We start from the raw sequence: 19048 nt of genomic DNA, 5'->3' as shown, positions 1-19048 counted from the left end.
AGCTTCTTCGGGTGTGCCGAATAACGACAGCGTCCTCGCCGCTTGCATGACCCCGTAGATCATCATCAGAGGGCTATGTCCAAGACCGTACTGGCTGCGGTATTTCCGGACGATGTGCGCGATATCTTCCGCAGAAGATGAGCAGTTTTTGCGGGCATTGTCCTTCAGAGCTGCGATGTTATGGGACACTGCTTGTTCGAAGTTCAGCGCAATGCGAACGCTGTGGAATAGTAGACTAACGAGCAATTGGATGTCAGCACTATCTCCCATGGTAATGTAACAAAAGGTCAGTTGGAAAGGCATTTGAACTAACTGAAGTGCTGCCACGCTCGGGATGAGGAGTGTGCTTGGTGGTTCCCATCTGTTCCATTTCGCACAGTCTGGCAACGATTCATACCAGCCACACAGTTCGAAGTTGAGGCTGTCAAGACAGGACTGGCGGCCAAGACCCTCCAGGCTGGTCCTGGTGGAGAACAACTTTGAGAGCATTTTCTCAATAACTCTAGAAAGTCGGATCTGCTCTTTGAAGCACGGAATGAGTGGGTTAATGGCACCAAACCCTCCGTCATAATCTGAGAATCCGGCAGGAAGCCAAGGCTTCATCTCCGGAAAGTCTCTGATTGTTTTTTCAGTCAGGGCGAGGTGGAAGCTTGTACGGGTAGTGTATCCTGGACTTACGGGAGTCTGTTAGTGGTTTCGACTTCTGCGTCGTCGTAGAACAGATAGACTGATCGTCCAAGAATCAGACTAATCAACTTGTCAGAAGTGTAGCATCCCCAAAAGATGCGTCGCCGAATCTCCAGATCCTCCTCGGTAGCTAGTGATGCATCGTGGGATACCCAATGTTTCGGGTCCCTTTGGAAACCCATGTCTTGTGCCATGCGAAAAGCGATCCCTAGACGCGACCGCGTTCAGCATCCCGTATGATATCTTGCAGCCTCTACTATCAGCAAGAACGTACCTGAGAATCCCCATCCCTTTGAGAGATTGCCCCTTCCAATCTCGTAGAAGGCTAGGCAGAGAAAGCCCTGCACGGTGACGATAGAAGGCTTCGTGAAACCGGAAACGATGAGTATGCTCTCAGCAGCGGAGAAGAACTGTTCGCTCGCATCCCGGTGGCGCTTCTCTGGTGACATGAGCGTACCCAAGGCACAGATAGACAGGAGCAGAGCTGATGACCAGTACTTGCTCTGAACCCGGTCACCAAAGTGGTCCCTTAGGAACGCTTCACGGTAGATGAACATGAAATGAGGGTACTGCCATTTGAAGAACTGCATCAACGCGTCATCAACCAGTTCGTCGTGTAAATTGATCCCGAAATGCTCCGCCACATGCTCGAAATTTGAGTCGGGACCGACCACATAATTCGCAGAGAACTTGAAGGAGGGTGAGGTGTTGTCCCGTGCTGGCACACCGAGATGCGCGCGATAGATACTCGTCGCTCCATGGTAGATGAGCGAACCTTCAATGTCGACCTGAAGATTCGCGCTACTACCTCGCTTGGGCTCGAGATCCTTCTCTTCACTCACGTTCACCGTTGAAGATGGTTCCGTGGCTGGGAGGTGATCCCCGAATGACACGGTCTGCAGCAGGCTGTCCCGCTCCTGGCTGGGCGCGGCTTGGAGCCTACCTATGAAGGACTCTAGCCATGCGACTCTATTCTCTAGGCTGACAACATATTCGTGAGTTGCTGGCCGTCGTTTACGGTCGACTTCTCGATACTCGCAAGTCTGTTCAGCAGATGCGCAGTTCTGGCATGGCTCCGTGCGTGAACATTTCAGCTGTGAGCGTAGAACACCGAGTCAGTGAAGTTACGACCGCTAAAGCTGCGGGGTTTTCAAGATGCCTTTCGGTACTGGCATCTCTTGCATCTGAGACTGATGTCAGCAGTCTCATTCATATTGTCTTTCACTATCAGGATCCAGAGTCTCACGAGATCTTCTTGGCGGGCTCTGATGGCATGATGCCCTTATCACGGTCGTTTCTTCTTCCGAAGATGAGTTCTGAAAGTCCGGACGGGCTACTCCGTCCATAGCATAACCTAACCAGGAGGCTAACCGCTGATAGCGCTTAGTCACTACCTTGGGTCACCAATGGGAGCATGTGCTGCACTGAGCCACATCCTGAACTCCAAAGTAAGGTTCGCGGCATCAAGAACTAACTAGGGGGCCCTAGCCAAATGGTAAGGGGGGCTAGTTTCGGGGAGCAATTGTCAACCTTCGTCGCAACCCCCCTTTCGCACTCTGCTACCTCTCATTTGTTTATTCACGATGTCTCGGTATCGGTATCGCTTTCCAGACGATGAGGTCAATTGAAAGCGAAGAGGAGATGGAATATAAGAGTCCACGAGCGGGACTTATATTCCGCTTGGGAGAATCAATTAGTTACTCAACAACTCTCCTTTGAACGTTCGATTGTGTTTTCCAGCGACCATCTTTTGACATTCTCTTTGTTCAGTCCCCAGCCTGAGCCCGTTATGAAGCGCGTTGAAATCACCGCGCCCGGTGTTTTGTCGTGGGTCGATCACCCGACACCCGTAGCTGGCCCCAAAGATGTCCTCCTCAAGATCAAAGCCTGCGGTATCTGCGGCTCCGACAGCCTGTACACGGATCATGGCGGTATCCCGCCCTATCAGGGCTGCACACCCCTCGGTCACGAACCGGCAGGAGAAGTGGCAGAAATCGGAAAGGATATTGAATCACCAGATGTCGATGTTGGCGACCACGTTGTGGTAGACACGATGGTTTTTCAGGACGGCCTGCTCGGGTCGGGCGGTGCGCAGGGTGCGCTGTGCGAGTACGTCGTCATCTACAACTACGAGCCACGGAAGCACCTGAAGAAGATTCCGAAGAGCATACCCTGGCACATTGCGGCACTAAACGAGCCCATGGCGGTCGCCCTGCACGCAGTAAACAGGACGAGCCCGAAACCGGGCTGCAAGGTTGTCGTTTTTGGCGCAGGGCCTATCGGTTTGGGCGCGGTTTTGGGGTATCGCAGAAAGGGAGCAAGCCACATCGTTGTCATAGACGTTGTCAACGCGAGGCTCGAAAAGGCTCTCAAAGTCGGTGCCGACGCCGTCATCAACTCAGCAGAGGCAGAAGACTTGGCCGCGAAGCTAGTCGAGTTACAAGGAGATGGAGCGACGGCGCAGAACCGTGGCACACGCCCTGGTACCGATATCTTTCTGGACGCTGCGGGCGCGCCGCCGGTCCCTGCGCAGGTGTGCAAAATGGCGAAGCGCGGCGCCACGTTTGGCGTGGTCGGAGTCCACAGGAAGCCAACTGAACTGAACTTTGCGCAGTTAATTTCTACGGAGCTGACGATTGTTTTCAGCGTGGGCTATCCGACTGAGATTTTTGAGGTGACGGATGACATCGTCGACAACTGGGACAAATACGCGGAGATCGTCAGTGATCAGGTTCCGTTTGACCAGGCATTAGAGGCGTTGGAGTTGGCAAAGTCAGGCAAGGCGAATAAGGTTGTCGTGGTTTTCGACTGATCTCAAAAGATGAATTCATGAGGATATTCCAGACGACACATTTATCCAATTGGAGCAGAGTTAACACTTGTGGCTGGTTTGGCCCTGTAGTTTCTCTTCTACAATGCGGTCAGTCCTGGGAGTCGCTAGTACCCGCCGACTACCAACGTAAAGACAACTGGAAGCTTCGTGTTCGCATTGGAGTTTTGCGCCAAAAGTCATTGGAATAGGAGACATTTCGGTATGACTGTAAAGTACGCTTATGGGTTCAATCTAGGTATTATGAACGAAAAGCCACAAACATGTTTATAGTTGTGAGCTGTAGTTAGCGTAACGTTAAACGACATATTATGATCAAATCATCAGTACCAGAACTATTTTACAACTTTCAATCATAGTCGTGACTACACAAAAGCTCAATCAATTGATGACACTGACAATTTACTTTTGGCACTTCCAAAGAAAGAACTTGGTGGTCTCGTGATTTGATGGTCCTCGAAACCTACTGAGCTTGAGAGTTTCTAGTTAGATGCATCCTTGACAGCCATTCATGAGTGGGCCATGACTGTATCATCGTCTGACCCCTATTGCTAAAGTACTTTATGTAGACCGTCGGTAAAATGAAACTATACGGAGTAGATATGGGACTTGTATTCCCGTACGTTTACCTTCTTTGTGCAATAGGCTCGGTCTTTGGCCCGGTCACGTAGCTAGATCAACACTTGGCAATGCTGGGAGTCACTACTGCCCTTATACGTGGGCTAGATAATCCACTACACTAATGGCTTGCCTTGTTATAGTCATTGCGACACGCACTATCATATTCCAAGTTTGACCCAGTACTAAATTACCAAACAGACATATGATCTTTACCCACACCATCATCTTCGATCAACTGGTAGCCAAAGCAGTGAGACAATAAGTAGACGTGACTTGTTCCTATATTCATGCAACTAGCCAATTGACATGACATAGCAAAACTTGAACTGTTTCCAGCTGGTGAGGGAGGCAAACGCTCTCGATATTCATCATGCCTGCCCCGTGCTGTTAGATCACCACGAACAAGCGTGGACAGAACAAGCTCTCACACTCAACTCCGCGGTGAAGCCTGGAGACATCCGGCAACGGAAACCTTTTCCTGCAACGCATTCTGCTCGTGTATATAACCTACGACTAGACTCCAGCACTGCGTCTTGTACCAAATTAACCATTTATAAGAGTTGATGAAAGTTGATGTCGCGCAAGTAAAGTGATGCAACTTGCAATCCGCCGAGTGCCCTATGTCTCAGACCGCGCTGTTGAGCCTGTTGTACCTCCAGCTCATTCAGTCCGCTTGTCTTTGTGGTTCTAGCTAGGTGTTTCGACTAGGGGATCAGTTGGTAAAGACTGGTCTTCTGCATGATCACAAAACAAAAACAATAAGGCCTACCGATACTACAGCGGCTCCTATGATGACAGCTTGACCAAAGACACAGCAGGCAAGTTGCGACCCCATTCTATCTTATTCAACTCGCTTTGAGTCAGGCGTTGTTAATATTTCTGTTCTATCCATTATTCAGGTTACCTGATGGATCCGGCAGAAGCAAAAGGTGGGACGTGATCACAGATCAGACATCATCACCCGTAACTCGAATGTTCTCACAGACTCACCACTCAGGCTTACGTCTTTCGAGACTGTACTGAGCCTCGTACGCGTATGATGACCACGAGATGACATTGACGATCGATCTTCTGAACCTTGACGAGCTGTAACTCGCCTAGATTGGTGGAAGGTGGGTTGTACGCCGAAGTTCCAGGCAACCGGCCTCAGTCAAGCCGTCTGAATGGTCACTTGAACAACTTCTAGACCGACTCAATCATACGAATATAGATCTTGAAATTGCGGTCTGGTTTCTGGATATGTGCAAGCCAGAAGTCCCCACTCTGAGTCTATTTCTGTCCTACCAGATTGGGGTCTTTACGCGATTATTTTACTTATCTTGAGCTTGGTTTGTTTTGTCACTTTGTCCTCCTCCACCAGCCTTCTCTTGAACGAGGCGAAGCTTCAGTGACGTCTTGGCACCTTACGTAGACCCCATGGAGATCAGTAAATTGACGATAATTGTTCGGAATATCTCGCGGTTGTGTTCTTCCACTGGGATTAAAATCTAGAAGCCCAAAAGTTCGTTCGATCATGAGAAGAGTTTAAAGCTTATTCGATGTTCAATTTCCAGTGGGTCTTGTGTTGACTTTTGTTTGTTGGTTAAAATTTCTTTTGGCAGAGTGCCAAGATGCAAGCGCATCGTGAGGCCCTAAATTTAGCATCACGTACCCGCAGCTCCCCTCAGCTGGCCTCGACATGGAGACACCGCGAAGCTTTGGTGCCTTTTTGGGCAAACGCAGAGCCCCCCGCTTCAATGCTGCCCCGCGTAGTCTCCCTACGAATAGAATCGCCCATGTAGCTGCAAGGAAGGCTGGGGATGGTGCTGATGTTGCGTGGAGTTGACGAAGGCTGGCGGAGACTAACAGCCAGTGAACAATCAGAACACCCGCAGAAAAGATTTCCGAGTGGTCAGACCGTCAGACTCCTGCGCCGATGATGATCCCAGTGGCAGGACGTGGTGTCGATCATCCGCAGCGCAGCGTCATTTGGGGGGCACTGAAGGGTAGGCTGGCAGGGAACACCCCCTTCAAGCCTTAAGAACGTGACTGGACGAACCGTAAACAACGAGATACTGGGACTACAAGGCTCCCCCTCTTTGAGACTATGCGCCAAGTAGAGATGTGAAACACGACAGCTCATGTTCGGATCTTTTCTTGCGCATCCTTGGATGGCGTGGATGGTGGAAGATCCAGTCGGATGGAAAGCCTTACGGGTATGGCTGCTGGAATGCGCGTTCTCTATAGTTGTGTGAGGAGGCGGGTTGGTGCGTGTCGCCGTGGCTCTGCTGTGCTTGGCGGGGATGTGCCGGCGGCGAATTTTCATCCTCTTAACTTTTACGTACGGGTATCTCTAGTAATCACCTTATTCGTACTCATGGAAGTTTAGTACGGAGTACAATGGATTGGCAGAAATCTAAAATAACAAAAGGTTTAATCGACGGGGCGTTTACCTTGGCAAGATCCACGGCTGATAGTTTCTGGAAGACGACGAGACCCCAAGCCCAGCACTGAATCTTGTTGGTGCGGACAAAGCGTACGCGTAGACAATTGTGCTCCTCACCATGGCGAATGGCACTATGTGAACTCTTGAGGGGCATTTCATGATTTCGTGGAGGTAAGGTAATTGTCTCACACCTGTAGTACGCATTTATCTTGTTGGCTGGTTGTTATGGCGCCACTTCAGTTGTTTGACACTTTGGGGGTGCTTGGCTGTTCACCCGGCATTGACCTTGCGTAAATACCATTACCATTTCAAGTTGCGGTCATGTCCGTAATGACTATGCTGTCAATTGTAGCACGCGACACTTCTCCGTCTTGGACTCGTGCCAAATTGTGACTGTCCACAGAATCACAAGGGGCCCTAGTCGTATCACATTAAGCTTTCCTGGGGATTCGGGGACAGCGGAGGGCAGGCTTCTGTCTTCGCTTCGACAAGGTGGAAGAAACATGACATAGGGCTCTGACGGGGAACTGAAAGGCCCCCAAGCAACACTTGCCGAGAGCTCGACTTTAGGTAATTAGCGTGTATTCAATTTAGACTTGTTCAGTGGGCTTTAGCAGGACGTTCATACAACCAAAAAAAACTACCGTCGAATAATGCCCGGGATGTTGAGTCGCCAATTGAGGCTGGGGCAGCTAGGGGGCTTCTTGGCTTCCCTCATCGAAATCCACTTTCGAATAGCTGCAATTTGAGTGGAAGCTGCGGAGATGGAGAACTGCCAGCGCCAAGATACCAACCAAGACCCAAGCCTCTAAGTGACGATGCGCGGTCGCTGCCCGAGACACGGCCGGATGCTTCCTACGTGGTGTGTCTGTCTGTCTCTTCTGCCGTTGATCGACTCTGTGTTGTTGATCCATGGATCCTCGCCCCTGGGAGGAGAGTCGCTCGAAACATTAGTATATATCCGGCATCATTCCGCTCTACATCCTGGATTCTCATCAGCATCCCAACACGATCAAAAATCACAACATTGCCTCGATTCGCACATTTCCCAGCCAATTCAAGCCTTAAATCGACTTCAGTCACCAAGAACAACTCCAACAGCCAAAATGCATTTCAACCGCGTCGCCATGTCCCTTGCTGCCGTCGCCTTCGTCAAGGCCGACCTCCAACTCGACAACGATGACATTCCCACCCAGTGCCAGGCCGTCTGTCGCCCCATTTACGACCTCGGCCAGGCTTGCGAGGTCAACGACGACCTCATCAACAATGACCTGACCGAGGATCGCCTGGAGGCCCAGTGCGTCTGCACAAACAACAGCATCAACGTCTCCCAGTACGCCGCGCTCTGCGCCAGCTGCATGGACCAGAACGTTCGGGACAGAGATGACTTGGATGGTAAGCAGATAAACCAAAACCCAACATCCCCCAATCTTGTCCCGTACTAACTCATATTGACATAGACATCAACGACATCCTGAGAACCTGCGGCTTCGCCAGCACCTCCTACGCCTCCACCGCATCCTATGCTTCCACTACCCCGTCCGTCTCAGCGGCGCGCCCCACTAACTCGGCCCAACTCACAACCACCATCACCCCCGGCGCGGTCGGGGGCGGATCCTCTTCCCCGACTCAGACCTCCGCATCCGGATCCGGCAGCAACAACGGCGGCAGCAGCACCACCCCGACCACGGCAGGCAGTCAGACTACCCAGACTCCCAATGCTGCGGGTATTGTGTCGCCTCAGGGTCTCGGCCTAATTGGTGCCGCTGCCGTTGGCGCTCTCTTCTTGTAAATTTGGGGATGAGGGAGGGTCTTGATGAATAATTTGGCATTTTTTTTTCACGAACGTCAACAGGAGTGAAATTTGCGTTACTGGATTTGGATTGCATTTTAAGGCGCTATGGAACATATACCTTAGCATTTACTGTCGTTTCAACTATTTACCACTCGTAAGGGTTTTGAAAAACCTGTAATCTCAAAGGTTTCTCGAATAATATCATTGATCTTTGCAAGTTTTGAGCCCTTCAGACGTTTGCCGAGTGAATTTGATTGTCGTCATTTTTGGGATCCCAAAGAAAGTTAAGCATAGATTGGGATATTCCACGTAAATTAGTGTTCTTACCAGCCATTATTCGTAGCTTCTGTTGCTGAAACCAATGCAGTGGTCAAGTAGATTGCCGACTGAATTGTGCTCATAAGTCGCAAAGCTTGATTTTGTGATATCGAATACTGCGTCTCTAGCCATACTGTGTATGATCGGGTCAAATACGGGCGCCATGTTTCGTCCCTTGGTGATGCTGATATGGCCAAGCTTCAAATTCCAACATTTGATCGATGCTCGCATCCTAGAGCTGCTAGGTATGTACAACGCCTAAATCTGTCAGTCACAGGGTAACCTTCATCATTTCCCGGCTATCTGAACTTACATCCAAACCCTCACTCAAGTTCAGGCCTGATTGATCTTATCGCTGCCAACGCAGACCCAAGAATCATATGGACCAGTGCCATTTATCATCTTGGGGTTGAAGCCCTTGTTGTCCAATAGGCAAATGTCATTAGACCTAGGACCTCCCTTGACGTAGTAGGCATACTTGCACTCGTCACCGTTAGAGAGCGGCCGTCTGCATTTATCCTGGCAGTCATAGACGGCTTTGAGGATCTCGGCGGAATAGTGCCCGCGCCTGATGGGCATGTCGATCTTATCGACGAAGCTGTCGTACCAACATAGCTCCCGGCCTCGGGTCGCCGGGACGTACTTGAATCGATCTACTACAACCGTCGGTTTCGAGGCAGATGAAGTTGCAGTGGGCGCCGAGGTGAGGGTTTTTGCGATGCGCGTGACGGGGGTCGGGTCTTTAGGGGGACTATCCGCCCGAACGAAGGGGACGAGCAAGCAGATAAGTTGTTTCCACCGCATTTTTGCCGACCTATCTTTGTGAATCTGTAGTTGAATTATTTGGAGGCTAAGCTTTATGTGGAGGAAGTACTACACGCGTGTACTGGAGGAATGATGTCGATGGCAATATGAACAGGATGCTTGGCATCAAGCAGTCAGACAAGTGCACTTTATATCATGGCGCGGGCCAAGTTTTCCGCTTCTCAATCTACTCTATACCTCGATGGCTGAAAGAAAGTTGAAACGAAACCCTCCCTTAAAGGCTGCTTAAGAATTGCGGAGAGCAACAACCTAATCAGTCATTAGCGTACCAAACTTTGAGATGGGACCTCGAGGTTCGGTTTACTTGCGGCTTCTTCTAACTTTTCAGGGAAGGCGGTAGTATTTGTTATATATTCTAGCAGTAGTGATAGATGATGTCCAACCTTTTGGCCTAGATAGTATGGTCGACTTCTTTAGAACATCCTTCAAAGTCTTCTTGTAAGAATATGGATCTCTGGCACGCTATCCGGGCAGCTATACTGATGTGTGTGGAGCGTCACCTAGAAATGGAGTTCGTTGCTATACCAAAGCATTTGATCGCGAAAAGTCATCTTCAAAACTACAACCGCTTACAAACCACATGGCCTTTTTACCCATCGCACGTCATAGGCTAACATGGAATTAGCTGAAGCGGGGGTATCCATCTTACGTTAGATGGCCCCTCTCCCAAAGTCCCATGTCAAGGCTTCAACTCTTGCACCTCAACAACAACAGCAAGACTGATCTCTGAGGCAAAGTAGCCAACATCTCAAGCGATAGTACAGGGTACGAGAGACCAGTCAAATATGGTGAGTCTTCCGCATCCATTCAGCGAGATCCCTCGCATCCAATTAACCTATGACCGGCCGGTCGACATTGAACGCTTGCAGCGACTCCCGAACCAGGAGGGGATTAAGGAAGGGGACATCTACATTGCCCGCGATGACTGCAACTCTGGCCTCGCGTTCGGAGGCAACAAGGTGCGCAAGCTAGAGTACGTCTTGGCGGATGCGATCGACCAAGTTGCGGACACGATAGTTACGACCGGCGGGACCCAGTCGAACCACATGCGCCAGACGGCTGCGGCTGCGGCAAAGCTAGGCCTAAAAGTGAGTTTTCCGCCACCTTTCTTAGCTCTCACGTGGTCTGACGGACAGAAAGGTTGCTCTCTTTCCAGTCACTGCTGTCCCGTCAGATGATGCAGAGTACAAATACGCAGGCAACATCCAGCTCAATTCGATCCTCGGCGCCGAGACGTTCCCGCCAAACACAAGCCAAGACGACGTCGTCTCCGCCCTCAAAAGCCGCGGGCGGAAGCCCTACGTGATCCCCGCGGGAGCAAGCACGCACCCTCTAGGCGGCCTAGGCTACGCAAGATGGGCCTTTGAGCTCCTCGAGTGGGAAGACGAGCACAAAAAGTCAATCTCGAACATCGTAGTCGCAGTTGGATCCGGCTCGACCTTGGGTGGCCTGGTTGCCGGCTTCAAGCTCGCGCAGCAGCTCGGCCGTGATGGTTCGCGGAAGCGACTGGTCGGATACTCGATTCTGAAGAAGCCTGAAGACGACGTGGCAGGGCTAGTGTTGGACATTGCAAGGACCGCGGCGAAGAAGATTGGGTTGGACCCTGCGTCGATCACGAGGGAGGACTTTGAGATTGACTATGATTACCTTGGGGGCTCTTACGGTCACCTTGATGAGCGGACGGCGGAGGGCATCAAGGCGTTGGCTAGGACGGAGGGAATCCTGACTGATCCGGTCTACACCGGTAAGGCGTTTACCGGGCTGCTGCATACTGCAAAGGCAGGAGGGTTTGATGGAAAAGCCACGTTGTTTTTGCATACCGGTGGCCAGGCAGCTCTGAGTGCGTATCCGAAACTGACGGAGTGAAGTCGGTGCTTTTGCGACTCAAGTCAGAGTCATCGCAGAATAATATTAGAGGTGGTGGATGTTTTGGAAAAGGGGTTTCATATTCTAAGTGGTATCTTTAGACAAAGGGAATAACATGCTTGTACGTCCTCACTCATTCAAGGCATCCACCTCACTCAACCTCCCTCCATCTCTTCTCCAACGTTCCAATAACATGCGTTCGTGATCCCGACCCATATTCTGCCATGATGGAGTTCGCCTGCTTGCTGTACGAGGCACCCTGAGCCTCAAAGTGATTGGAGAAGCCGAATCCAACGCCGGGCATACTGTAAACCCCCTGGCTCGGCATAACAGCATCCTTAACCTGCCCCATAGCTCGACTCGTCGAGCTCGCAACGTTCGACATACGCTGCTGGCCGAGCGCCATCTGCGCCTCCATAATCATCTGCCGGATCGTAGGCACCGTCTCGACATAGACGGCCCGACGGGCCTTGGATACCCGGAGTAGCTCAGATGAGTCGTTGCGGGCACACGCCTGGGCGTAGAGGTTGCGCATGCGCGGGCTGTACATTTCGCACATAAGACTTGGGGCCGCGGTCCCACCCTTGAGGGGCATAGCGGCAGCCAGCGTCGTGCCGCGGATGAACTCGTTGTAGCATGACGGGCAGATCGTGCAGTCCTGCCATCCATACCACCGCCTGTCGCGGAAATCTTCGTCGCGTGGGCAGAGCGGCAGGCTGGCGAACTCGAGGGCGTAGGACTCAAGCGGCTGGGTGTCGGCCGTGAAGTGGCACTCGAGAAGCTTCGCCATGTACGGCGCAAAGCGTGGGTTCGCCGGGTTGAAGCAGCACAAGAGCGTCGTGCCGGATGATACGCCACATTTGGGCACGAGAGAGGAGCTCAAGCCGAGAGGTTCGGCAACGGTCGACACGCAGGCGGCACAGATGCCGAACTCGGCCGGGTGGGACGGAAACGTATACCACGTCCCGTCTTTGATACCCTGCGGGCTGCAGAACTCCTCGGTGCAGGCCGCGTCGAGGGCCTTCCAGAAGATAGAATACTGCTTCGCCTCGGTGGCGCAGGACATTGCAATGCCAATGTTGAAGTGACCCAGCGCGCAGTAGACGAGGCTGCCGTACCGCGAGGCGAGGTTCGTGCCGGCATCGCACCATTTTCCTTCTTCGCCGGTGCCAGCCACAAAGTCGCAGTAGCACGCGGCGCAGACAAGGATACCGTCGTGGCCTGCGGCCGCGGGGGTGAACCACTTGCGGGAGGTGACGGTAACCTTTTGGCGCTTGGCGCAGGGGGGCATATCCATCCTGGCGAAAGCCTCCTTGGTGAAGCCGATCCAGTCGTCTTTGACGGCCGCTTCTTTGTAAATATTTTGAATAAAACGGGTGGAGAGGTCGCAGGACCAGACATCGTTGGTGGCTTGTCCCGTGGCCTGCTCAAAGTTGGCCGCGAAGCGGTACGGCTTGATATGGTCCTCGTAGCAGGCCTGGCAGACAACCATGTTTGGCACAGCATTGTTCTTTGGACGGTACCATTTCGCCCCGTCGCTTCCCTTGGCTCCATCGGCACCTCTGCAGTCCGGAACGGCGCTCCTGTGAAGGAGGAAGCTGACGAGGTCTTCGATGCGTCCCGTAGCAAGGGTGTTACGGAGAAGATGGTCCTTGACGCGGGGCTTGCTGAAGCGGCAGACTCGCGGCTTGTTGTCGTCGCAGATCTTGCCTCGGAAGTCGTGCTCGAAACGGGTGCCGACGAGGTGGTCCTCGTAGCACTTCGAGCAGATGGAGAAGTCGGGCGCAGTAGGGTGTGTGTACCACGTCGTGCAAAAGGTGACGGGGCTATCGATGCAGGCGACGACGCCGCGTCCTCGCTTTCTGCTGGGCGGGCTGGCCCTGCGGGAGTTGGCGCGCGGTCTGGTGGGAGACATTGTGAGTTCCTTCTTTGGCTGCTGCTGCTGCTGCTGCTGCTTCAGTTGCGGCGGCGGTCCTCGAGGAGTGAGATCCAACGGCGTCACGGGTTCAGGCGTCGGATTCGTGGAGGGAGGCGTGAAGCACGATGTGGTGGTGCTGGCGGTGAAGTCGGGAGTAGCAAGTTCGTCGCGAGGTGTCGACGGGGCGGAGTAGATAGTAGACAGCATCGGCGAGGGCGCGAAGCGTAGGTTCTGGAGCGTCTCTTCGAGGTTATCAAAGTCGATCATGCCAGGCCGCCGCTGTTCCGCTGCCCCAGTACTTTTTGCCTTTTCGGGTGGTGTAAGGACTCCATTGGCCGCACTAGCCGGGACACGAGCTGCGGCTGCCTTAATTTGCGCTGATGATAGTTGTTGTTGCTGTCCTGCACCCGCGGGAAAGTAGCCGGCGGTCTCCCTCTGTGGCGGTGTCGGCGGTGGCGGAAAGCTGGTAAGGGCGCCGGGTCCGGGGCTGCGGAGGTCGGCTACGCGGCCGACGCCAGATAGAGGGCCTTTCGGGGGTGCCGTAGGGCCACCGGCGCCGGTTTTCGGTGCTGGGCTCGCGGGAGGTGGGACGTTGAAGCTGGTGTAAGAGGGAGGGCTTGGGTTTCCTGTCCACTGCTGCACCGGGGGCTGAAGTTTGTGAGCAGAAACCGGGCGGACAGGCTTCGGTGCTGCGATTGGAGTCGTCTGCCTCGCGGGCTTGGAAGCCGGAGCTGGTGCCGGAGCCGGTACCGTCGCTTTAGTTCCCTTGCTCTTGGATGCCGAGCTGGATACCTTCTCGGTCTGGGGCCGCGAGCTCCGGGCCGGCTGCGGCGGGGCCTGTCGATGGGTCATGCTGCAGTCAACGGGCCGAAATGATGATCAAAATGAAATCTCCACTGCAGCTGAAAAACTTGACGATGGCTTCACCCTCTTTTTGGTCTGGTACGGATGCGGGATGGGACGGTAAGGACAGGCCGCTTGGAAAATTTCCTCCAACAAAAACAGCAGAAAACGCAGCGAGTATAAGAGCAGACAAGGAAAGGTCTTGCGGGAGTCATGCAACATTGGCCACCCGCTCCGGGACGACGTGCATGTTTAAAGGAAGCTTTCAAAGGGAGAAGAGTTGATTGGCATCAACGCTTCATCTCAAGAGAGCGGCGTCGAGTTGGTGCCCGATGGACGGAATGCCGGGATGTTCGTGGAGATGATCCACACCACCTCATGCCCGACTTGCAGCGATCGCCCTGGGACTGGGGGCTGGAGACCTCGGAGAGGAGACCAAGAGAGCAGAGGGCTTCCTTGACAATTGCTTGACTTGTTGACTAGTAGACCCGTACCGACCTCGTCTTCATTTCCCAATAGCATCGGGAACCTGTTTGCTGTTAGTGTTACGGAGACTCGGAGAGCCGAGGACGAACATGAGGCTTTCAGCTTTCAGGCCTCCGTGGTCAGCCATAATTAGAGGAAGAATAATTCTAAGCTGCATTCCAGGGCTTCGAAAGCTCGGGGATTTTTCCTTCTGGCAATGGCCTTCCTTCGCCAAAAAAAAAAAAAAAAAAAAAAAAAAGACGAACGACAAGGGCTTGGACAGGGGCTTTGGCCATGGAATGCTGTGAAAGCACGTTGCTTTGGGCCGTGGGAGTTTGATTATCGGGCGTCAAGAGTTGAGTGTTGTTGTTGTTCTCGAAGCTAGCAAGGCTGGAAAGCAGGCTTTTGTCGCTCGATTCCCCGTTCCGTTCGTTTCCCTTGCCTTTTCAGTTTTTCCATGGGATATTTTCGAGGTTGGGCTCCTCGCAGGGACACCGTTGGGATGAAAAAGTTGAGATGAACGGTCCCTTCATGAATCGCAAACTCTGCTAGTTTGACCAGTTTCCTCTCCGCACATACCACTTCCATGACTCTCTCCCAGAGATGAAGTATCCAGCGGTTCCCTTTCCTCTATACCCTTTACCTCTGCTCCTTGCTCACCTTACCCTGCCACAGCTTGGGTCAAGTGACCACGGCAACGAATATGAGTGAAGCACTGAGGCTCTCTGAAAGAAGACGGGTTTGAGAGTTGGCGCCACTCAACACTTCATCTGTAGCACAGTCCGTTGCCGTCGCGGGAAAGCGGAAGCGATCGAGGCGAGGCAAAGCGCAAAGGAGCACGCCAAAGCGAACAGATGCGCGGCGCCGGCTCATGCACAGCGGACCATCATCTTGGGAAAGGCAGAGCCTAGAACTTTCATGAATCCGTACCGTCTGTTAGAAGAGTGGAGGGGCCAAAGGATCATTTTAAATCACTCTGGGAGGGATGAGGGGTCGACTCAGACGCAAAGTACAAAACTCGTGGCGCCAGCGCTGCAAAGTCAGACTCCCACTCTTCCTTCGCGTCCACCACAAGGTGCTTTCTTTAGCACCGGATGGCTGGTTCGCACTTCGCAGTTCGCACATGCTTTCGTCTTGTTATCTGTGTGCTTGTCTGTTCTGGACGCGCTAGGACCGTTTCTTTTCGATGAAGGTAGGGGGGTAGGGCATCTGCTTGGGGGGCTAACTTGTCGAGGAAAACAGCCCGCCGAGCGTTGTCTTCATTGGCGGTCTTGGGAATGGTGAGTCGGGTCGACCGTCACAGTCGCATTGCATTCCTCGGGTGAGGCAGGCGAACATCCCGAATGTATGGGCAAAACACCACACCGTTGTTCGCATTCCAGTTCGGCAAGTCGATCTCTGAATATCTTCTCATGATCTTCTCTTCCTTTTACTTTGGAAGTTTCAAACTATTCCAACTCAACTGATTCCTCATGTTGGTTCTCATCTCAGAGGGCCACGAGCCAACACCGTCATGATCCTTGCCCCTAAAACCATGGCTCCATGGTGTAGATTGCTTGGACGTGCCAAAGCGGCCTAGTCCGTCACATCATCCCCCAGGCCCGGGAAATTATCACAACAGGGGCACCACTACTTCCGGACTCTGTTATATAGGTCCTTTTATTGATGGAGAAAGCCCAGCAACAGGGGGGAGGAGAGTTTCCTGAACGGATCATGGATTCGCGGGTAACGGTTGACTCTGTTTGCCCACTTTTCGTTTCTCTCTCTCGCCTTCATTCTTTCCCTTCCTTCACTCACTCTCATTCATTACGTTTCGCTTCAATTTCATTCATTCAATTGAAGGCGAAATATCCCACAAAGCGGTTCACTCTTTTCCCGCTCGACGTGTGACGGGCTGGGGTTTGGGATACGGGCAAAGGACCCCAATTCACTCGCGGCAGCGCAGCGCATTGCGCTTCCAGGGCGCGCCCACTTTCGCTCGTTTGAAACAAGGTCGCATTTGTTCGAGATACATTCGTTTCTTTTAAACCAAGGGTCCAGCCACAGCAAGGCTGCGAAACTCTGTCCTCGTCCCGGGAAGGCCGAGATAATGGTGCGGGATCTCGCCGTATAACCCAACCTACACGCTACGCCAACAGCCTTGCCACAGAAAGAAAGCAACTCTGGCAATTGTTGTCTGCAGGGCCTTACATCGGCAATTGCAAATTGCCAACCATTTGCTTGGGATCGAATAGGAATTGGGCAACACTGGAGAACATCCAACTGGAGGAACTCAACTAGAGGGATCGGAAACGCCCAGATCAAAGTGGCAACGGGACAGAAATCATCGGTAACAAGATGATGAACGACCGCCCTCCCCCGCCGGACGAACCGGACCCGATCGTCCCCCGCGACCTCAAAGCAAAACGCACCGTGCCGTCACCCCGCAAAGCGGCCACCATCCGGAGTGCAAAGGGATCTATCTTTGGCAAGGCGTCCATCCCCAGTGTCTACTGGGCCGGCGATGACCCAACGCCAATGAACAATGAGGAGTTTACGTTCTATCGCGAGGACACGCCGCCGCTTCCGGATGGCGCCGGCAACGATAAGGCTACTCGAACGCGGGGGGTTCGGCAGAGCGCATTTGATCACGACGAGGAGGACAGTGATCGCAAGAGGAAGCGCAAGTGCTGCGGTATGACGATGTGGGTGTTCTGGCTGCTTGTTGCTCTGATTATTGCGGTTGTTCTCGGGGTTGGCATTGGTGTTGGTGTCGGTATCGGCGCGAATCAGAAGTCGGACCAGAGCGCCGCGACGACGAGGTATGTGTTTTCTCTTGAACTTTGACATGCGCGCGGGCATCCTGATTAACAAAGCTCCAGCTCAACCTCGACGCCCACGCCAACTTCAGGCGCAAGCTCGACATCGACAACAATGATCGTGCCCACAATGTCCAGCTCCTCCTCCATGCCACGGAGCAGCAGTGACGCAACAGCAACGGCAACCGCATCAACAACAATACCAACCTCGGTTACAATAACCTCCACATCAACCCCGTCTCCGACAGCAACCTCGAGCGGCAACGCCATTTGCCCAGACGCAGACAACACCGTCTACAACGTCATCGGCTCCGACAAGCGCTTCCTCCGGCTCTGCGGGCTCGACTACAGCGGCGACGACGGCGCCATCGACATGTCCAACACGCAGGCTAGCACCATGGGCGATTGCATGGAGATTTGCGCAAAGTCGGCCCAGTGCACCGGCGTATCGTGGGGCAACGTCATGATCAATGGCGCCGCGGAGCTGCGGTGCTGGTTGAAGAGAGACTTGAAAAAGTCGCACTCGGCGGTGGAGAATTGGAACTTTGCCGTCCTGTTATGATGAAGAAGATTCTTGTAGATATTTTGGAAACAAACCTAATGATAATGTCAAGTGCGTAAGAGGCATGTGGGAGGAAACATTGAGATATCAGATGGAAGCGGGCGTATACGGAGTCAATATGGACAGCTCCAACGAGGGGAATGAAAGCATCAAGTGTGTTTCTCCTTCACATCTGATACTGCTTGAAAAGGCCGTGAAATCCCAGCAATGTCATAATTCTCATTACTTCCTCCTGATCAAGGTATCAACTAGTGCCAATAAAACCTTCCATTCCCCGCCTCCATCCCTTCCTACAGGTTCCAATTCTTCGGTCAAAGGCGCACGCCTCAAGTATCAAGCCAGCTCTTACTGGATAGCAGCAACAACGAACCCAGCCATAGCCGCCGCCGCAACAACAGCACCAGTCTCCATAGGCCTAGCAGCAGCATTGTGTGATCCGATGCCCCCCGACCCGCCGCCGTTGACCGGCCCCGCGCTGGTAATCTGCGCCACGACGGAGCTACACTGGTTCGTACCCGTAGGCAAAACGTCAACGGCGCCCGGAACGTCGCTGCAGGCCTGCCACAGGGCGCGGAAGTCGGTAATGTGCTTGTCCCTCCACGAGGTGTACGACGACGCGTAGGTCGAGTACGCGGAGCCGATGGACCCCGTGATGATCGGATCGGAGCAGGCGTCCGTAACAGTCACTGAGAGCGCGATATAGGCGGCCACATCGGCGGGCGGCGTAGGCACGCCGTCGGTAATCTTGGGCAGGAGAGAGGTTGCGACGGAGTTGCAAGCGTTGAGGTCGCGGCGATCCTTTATGGCTGCGTTGGCTGCTGCTATGGCTTCGCTGGCGCGGTTTGGTACGTCTATGGCTTGGAGGGCGTTTGCTAATGAGCAGAGGGCTGCGAGGAAGTAGGTTGAGGGACGCATTTTGAGTGTATGTAAGATTGTGTGAATGTGGGTGATGGATTGTTTCCAAAGTGTTGGGTGATGGACAGGTTGATATGGCTGCGGGCGATGTCTGAGCCGTGGGCACGGGCGAGAGGAGGCGATGGTGAGTGATGACGGTGATCTATGAGGTGAATGTACGTTCTGATGTCGTCCGGTCCT

General features: G+C 53.1%; 7 protein-coding genes across 7 annotated transcripts; 4 read left to right on the top strand and 3 right to left on the bottom strand.

Moving 5' to 3' along the window:
- Window positions 1–2476: 2476 nt before the first annotated feature.
- Window positions 2477–3118, top strand: BDP55DRAFT_529044 (chaperonin 10-like protein; the record flags this gene model as incomplete). Its single annotated transcript, XM_060567828.1, has 1 exon — window positions 2477–3118. A coding segment is annotated over one exon (642 nt), but the record flags the coding sequence as incomplete, so codon positions are not given.
- A 4551-nt stretch (window positions 3119–7669) lies between these two features.
- BDP55DRAFT_546098 (uncharacterized protein) lies at window positions 7670–8355 on the top strand (the record flags this gene model as incomplete). The annotated part of the gene is made up of 2 exons (XM_060568625.1): window positions 7670–7958; window positions 8024–8355. 2 exons carry the CDS (start codon window positions 7670–7672, stop codon window positions 8353–8355), a joined length of 621 nt encoding a protein of 206 aa, XP_060433215.1.
- Window positions 8356–8703: 348 nt separating this feature from the next.
- BDP55DRAFT_410644 (uncharacterized protein) lies at window positions 8704–9617 on the bottom strand. Its single transcript, XM_060567369.1, has 2 exons — window positions 8990–9617; window positions 8704–8934 (listed from the first exon to the last, which is right to left on the bottom strand). Exon 1 carries the CDS (start codon window positions 9478–9480, stop codon window positions 9010–9012), a length of 471 nt encoding a protein of 156 aa, XP_060433214.1. The 5' UTR covers window positions 9481–9617; the 3' UTR covers window positions 8704–8934; window positions 8990–9009.
- A 192-nt stretch (window positions 9618–9809) lies between these two features.
- On the top strand, window positions 9810–11511 carry BDP55DRAFT_604627 (1-aminocyclopropane-1-carboxylate deaminase). The gene is made up of 2 exons (XM_060571093.1): window positions 9810–10589; window positions 10642–11511. The coding sequence occupies exons 1-2, from the start codon at window positions 10287–10289 to the stop codon at window positions 11365–11367; spliced, it is 1029 nt and encodes a 342-aa protein (XP_060433213.1). The 5' UTR covers window positions 9810–10286; the 3' UTR covers window positions 11368–11511.
- Window positions 11512–11518: 7 nt separating this feature from the next.
- On the bottom strand, window positions 11519–14137 carry BDP55DRAFT_546064 (uncharacterized protein; the record flags this gene model as incomplete). Its single annotated transcript, XM_060568622.1, has 2 exons — window positions 11519–13990; window positions 14036–14137. 2 exons carry the CDS (start codon window positions 14135–14137, stop codon window positions 11519–11521), a joined length of 2574 nt encoding a protein of 857 aa, XP_060433212.1.
- A 2793-nt stretch (window positions 14138–16930) lies between these two features.
- Window positions 16931–17953, top strand: BDP55DRAFT_691636 (uncharacterized protein; the record flags this gene model as incomplete). The annotated part of the gene is made up of 2 exons (XM_060576996.1): window positions 16931–17394; window positions 17455–17953. The coding sequence occupies 2 exons, from the start codon at window positions 16931–16933 to the stop codon at window positions 17951–17953; spliced, it is 963 nt and encodes a 320-aa protein (XP_060433211.1).
- Window positions 17954–17979: 26 nt separating this feature from the next.
- BDP55DRAFT_410579 (uncharacterized protein) lies at window positions 17980–18961 on the bottom strand. Its single transcript, XM_060567368.1, has one exon. The coding sequence runs from the start codon at window positions 18866–18868 to the stop codon at window positions 18299–18301; it is 570 nt and encodes a 189-aa protein (XP_060433210.1). The 5' UTR covers window positions 18869–18961; the 3' UTR covers window positions 17980–18298.
- Window positions 18962–19048: the final 87 nt, after the last annotated feature.

This window comes from Colletotrichum godetiae, assembly GCF_030913485.1.
Source record: "Colletotrichum godetiae strain CBS 193.32 chromosome Unknown BDP55scaffold_8, whole genome shotgun sequence".
Taxonomy (NCBI): Eukaryota; Fungi; Ascomycota; class Sordariomycetes; order Glomerellales; family Glomerellaceae; genus Colletotrichum; species Colletotrichum godetiae.
This window is presented reverse-complemented; position numbering and strand designations above follow the sequence as displayed.

Coding starts and splice junctions, on each gene's coding strand:
- BDP55DRAFT_410579 (XM_060567368.1), bottom strand. CDS start 18,868: ATGCGTCCCTCAACCTACTTCCTCGCAGCCCTCTGCTCATTAGCAAAC.
- BDP55DRAFT_410644 (XM_060567369.1), bottom strand. CDS start 9,480: ATGCGGTGGAAACAACTTATCTGCTTGCTCGTCCCCTTCGTTCGGGCG.
- BDP55DRAFT_604627 (XM_060571093.1), top strand. CDS start 10,287: ATGGTGAGTCTTCCGCATCCATTCAGCGAGATCCCTCGCATCCAATTA. Junction 10,590..10,641: donor CGGCAAAGCTAGGCCTAAAA/GTGAGTTTTCCG, acceptor ACGGACAGAAAG/GTTGCTCTCTTTCCAGTCAC.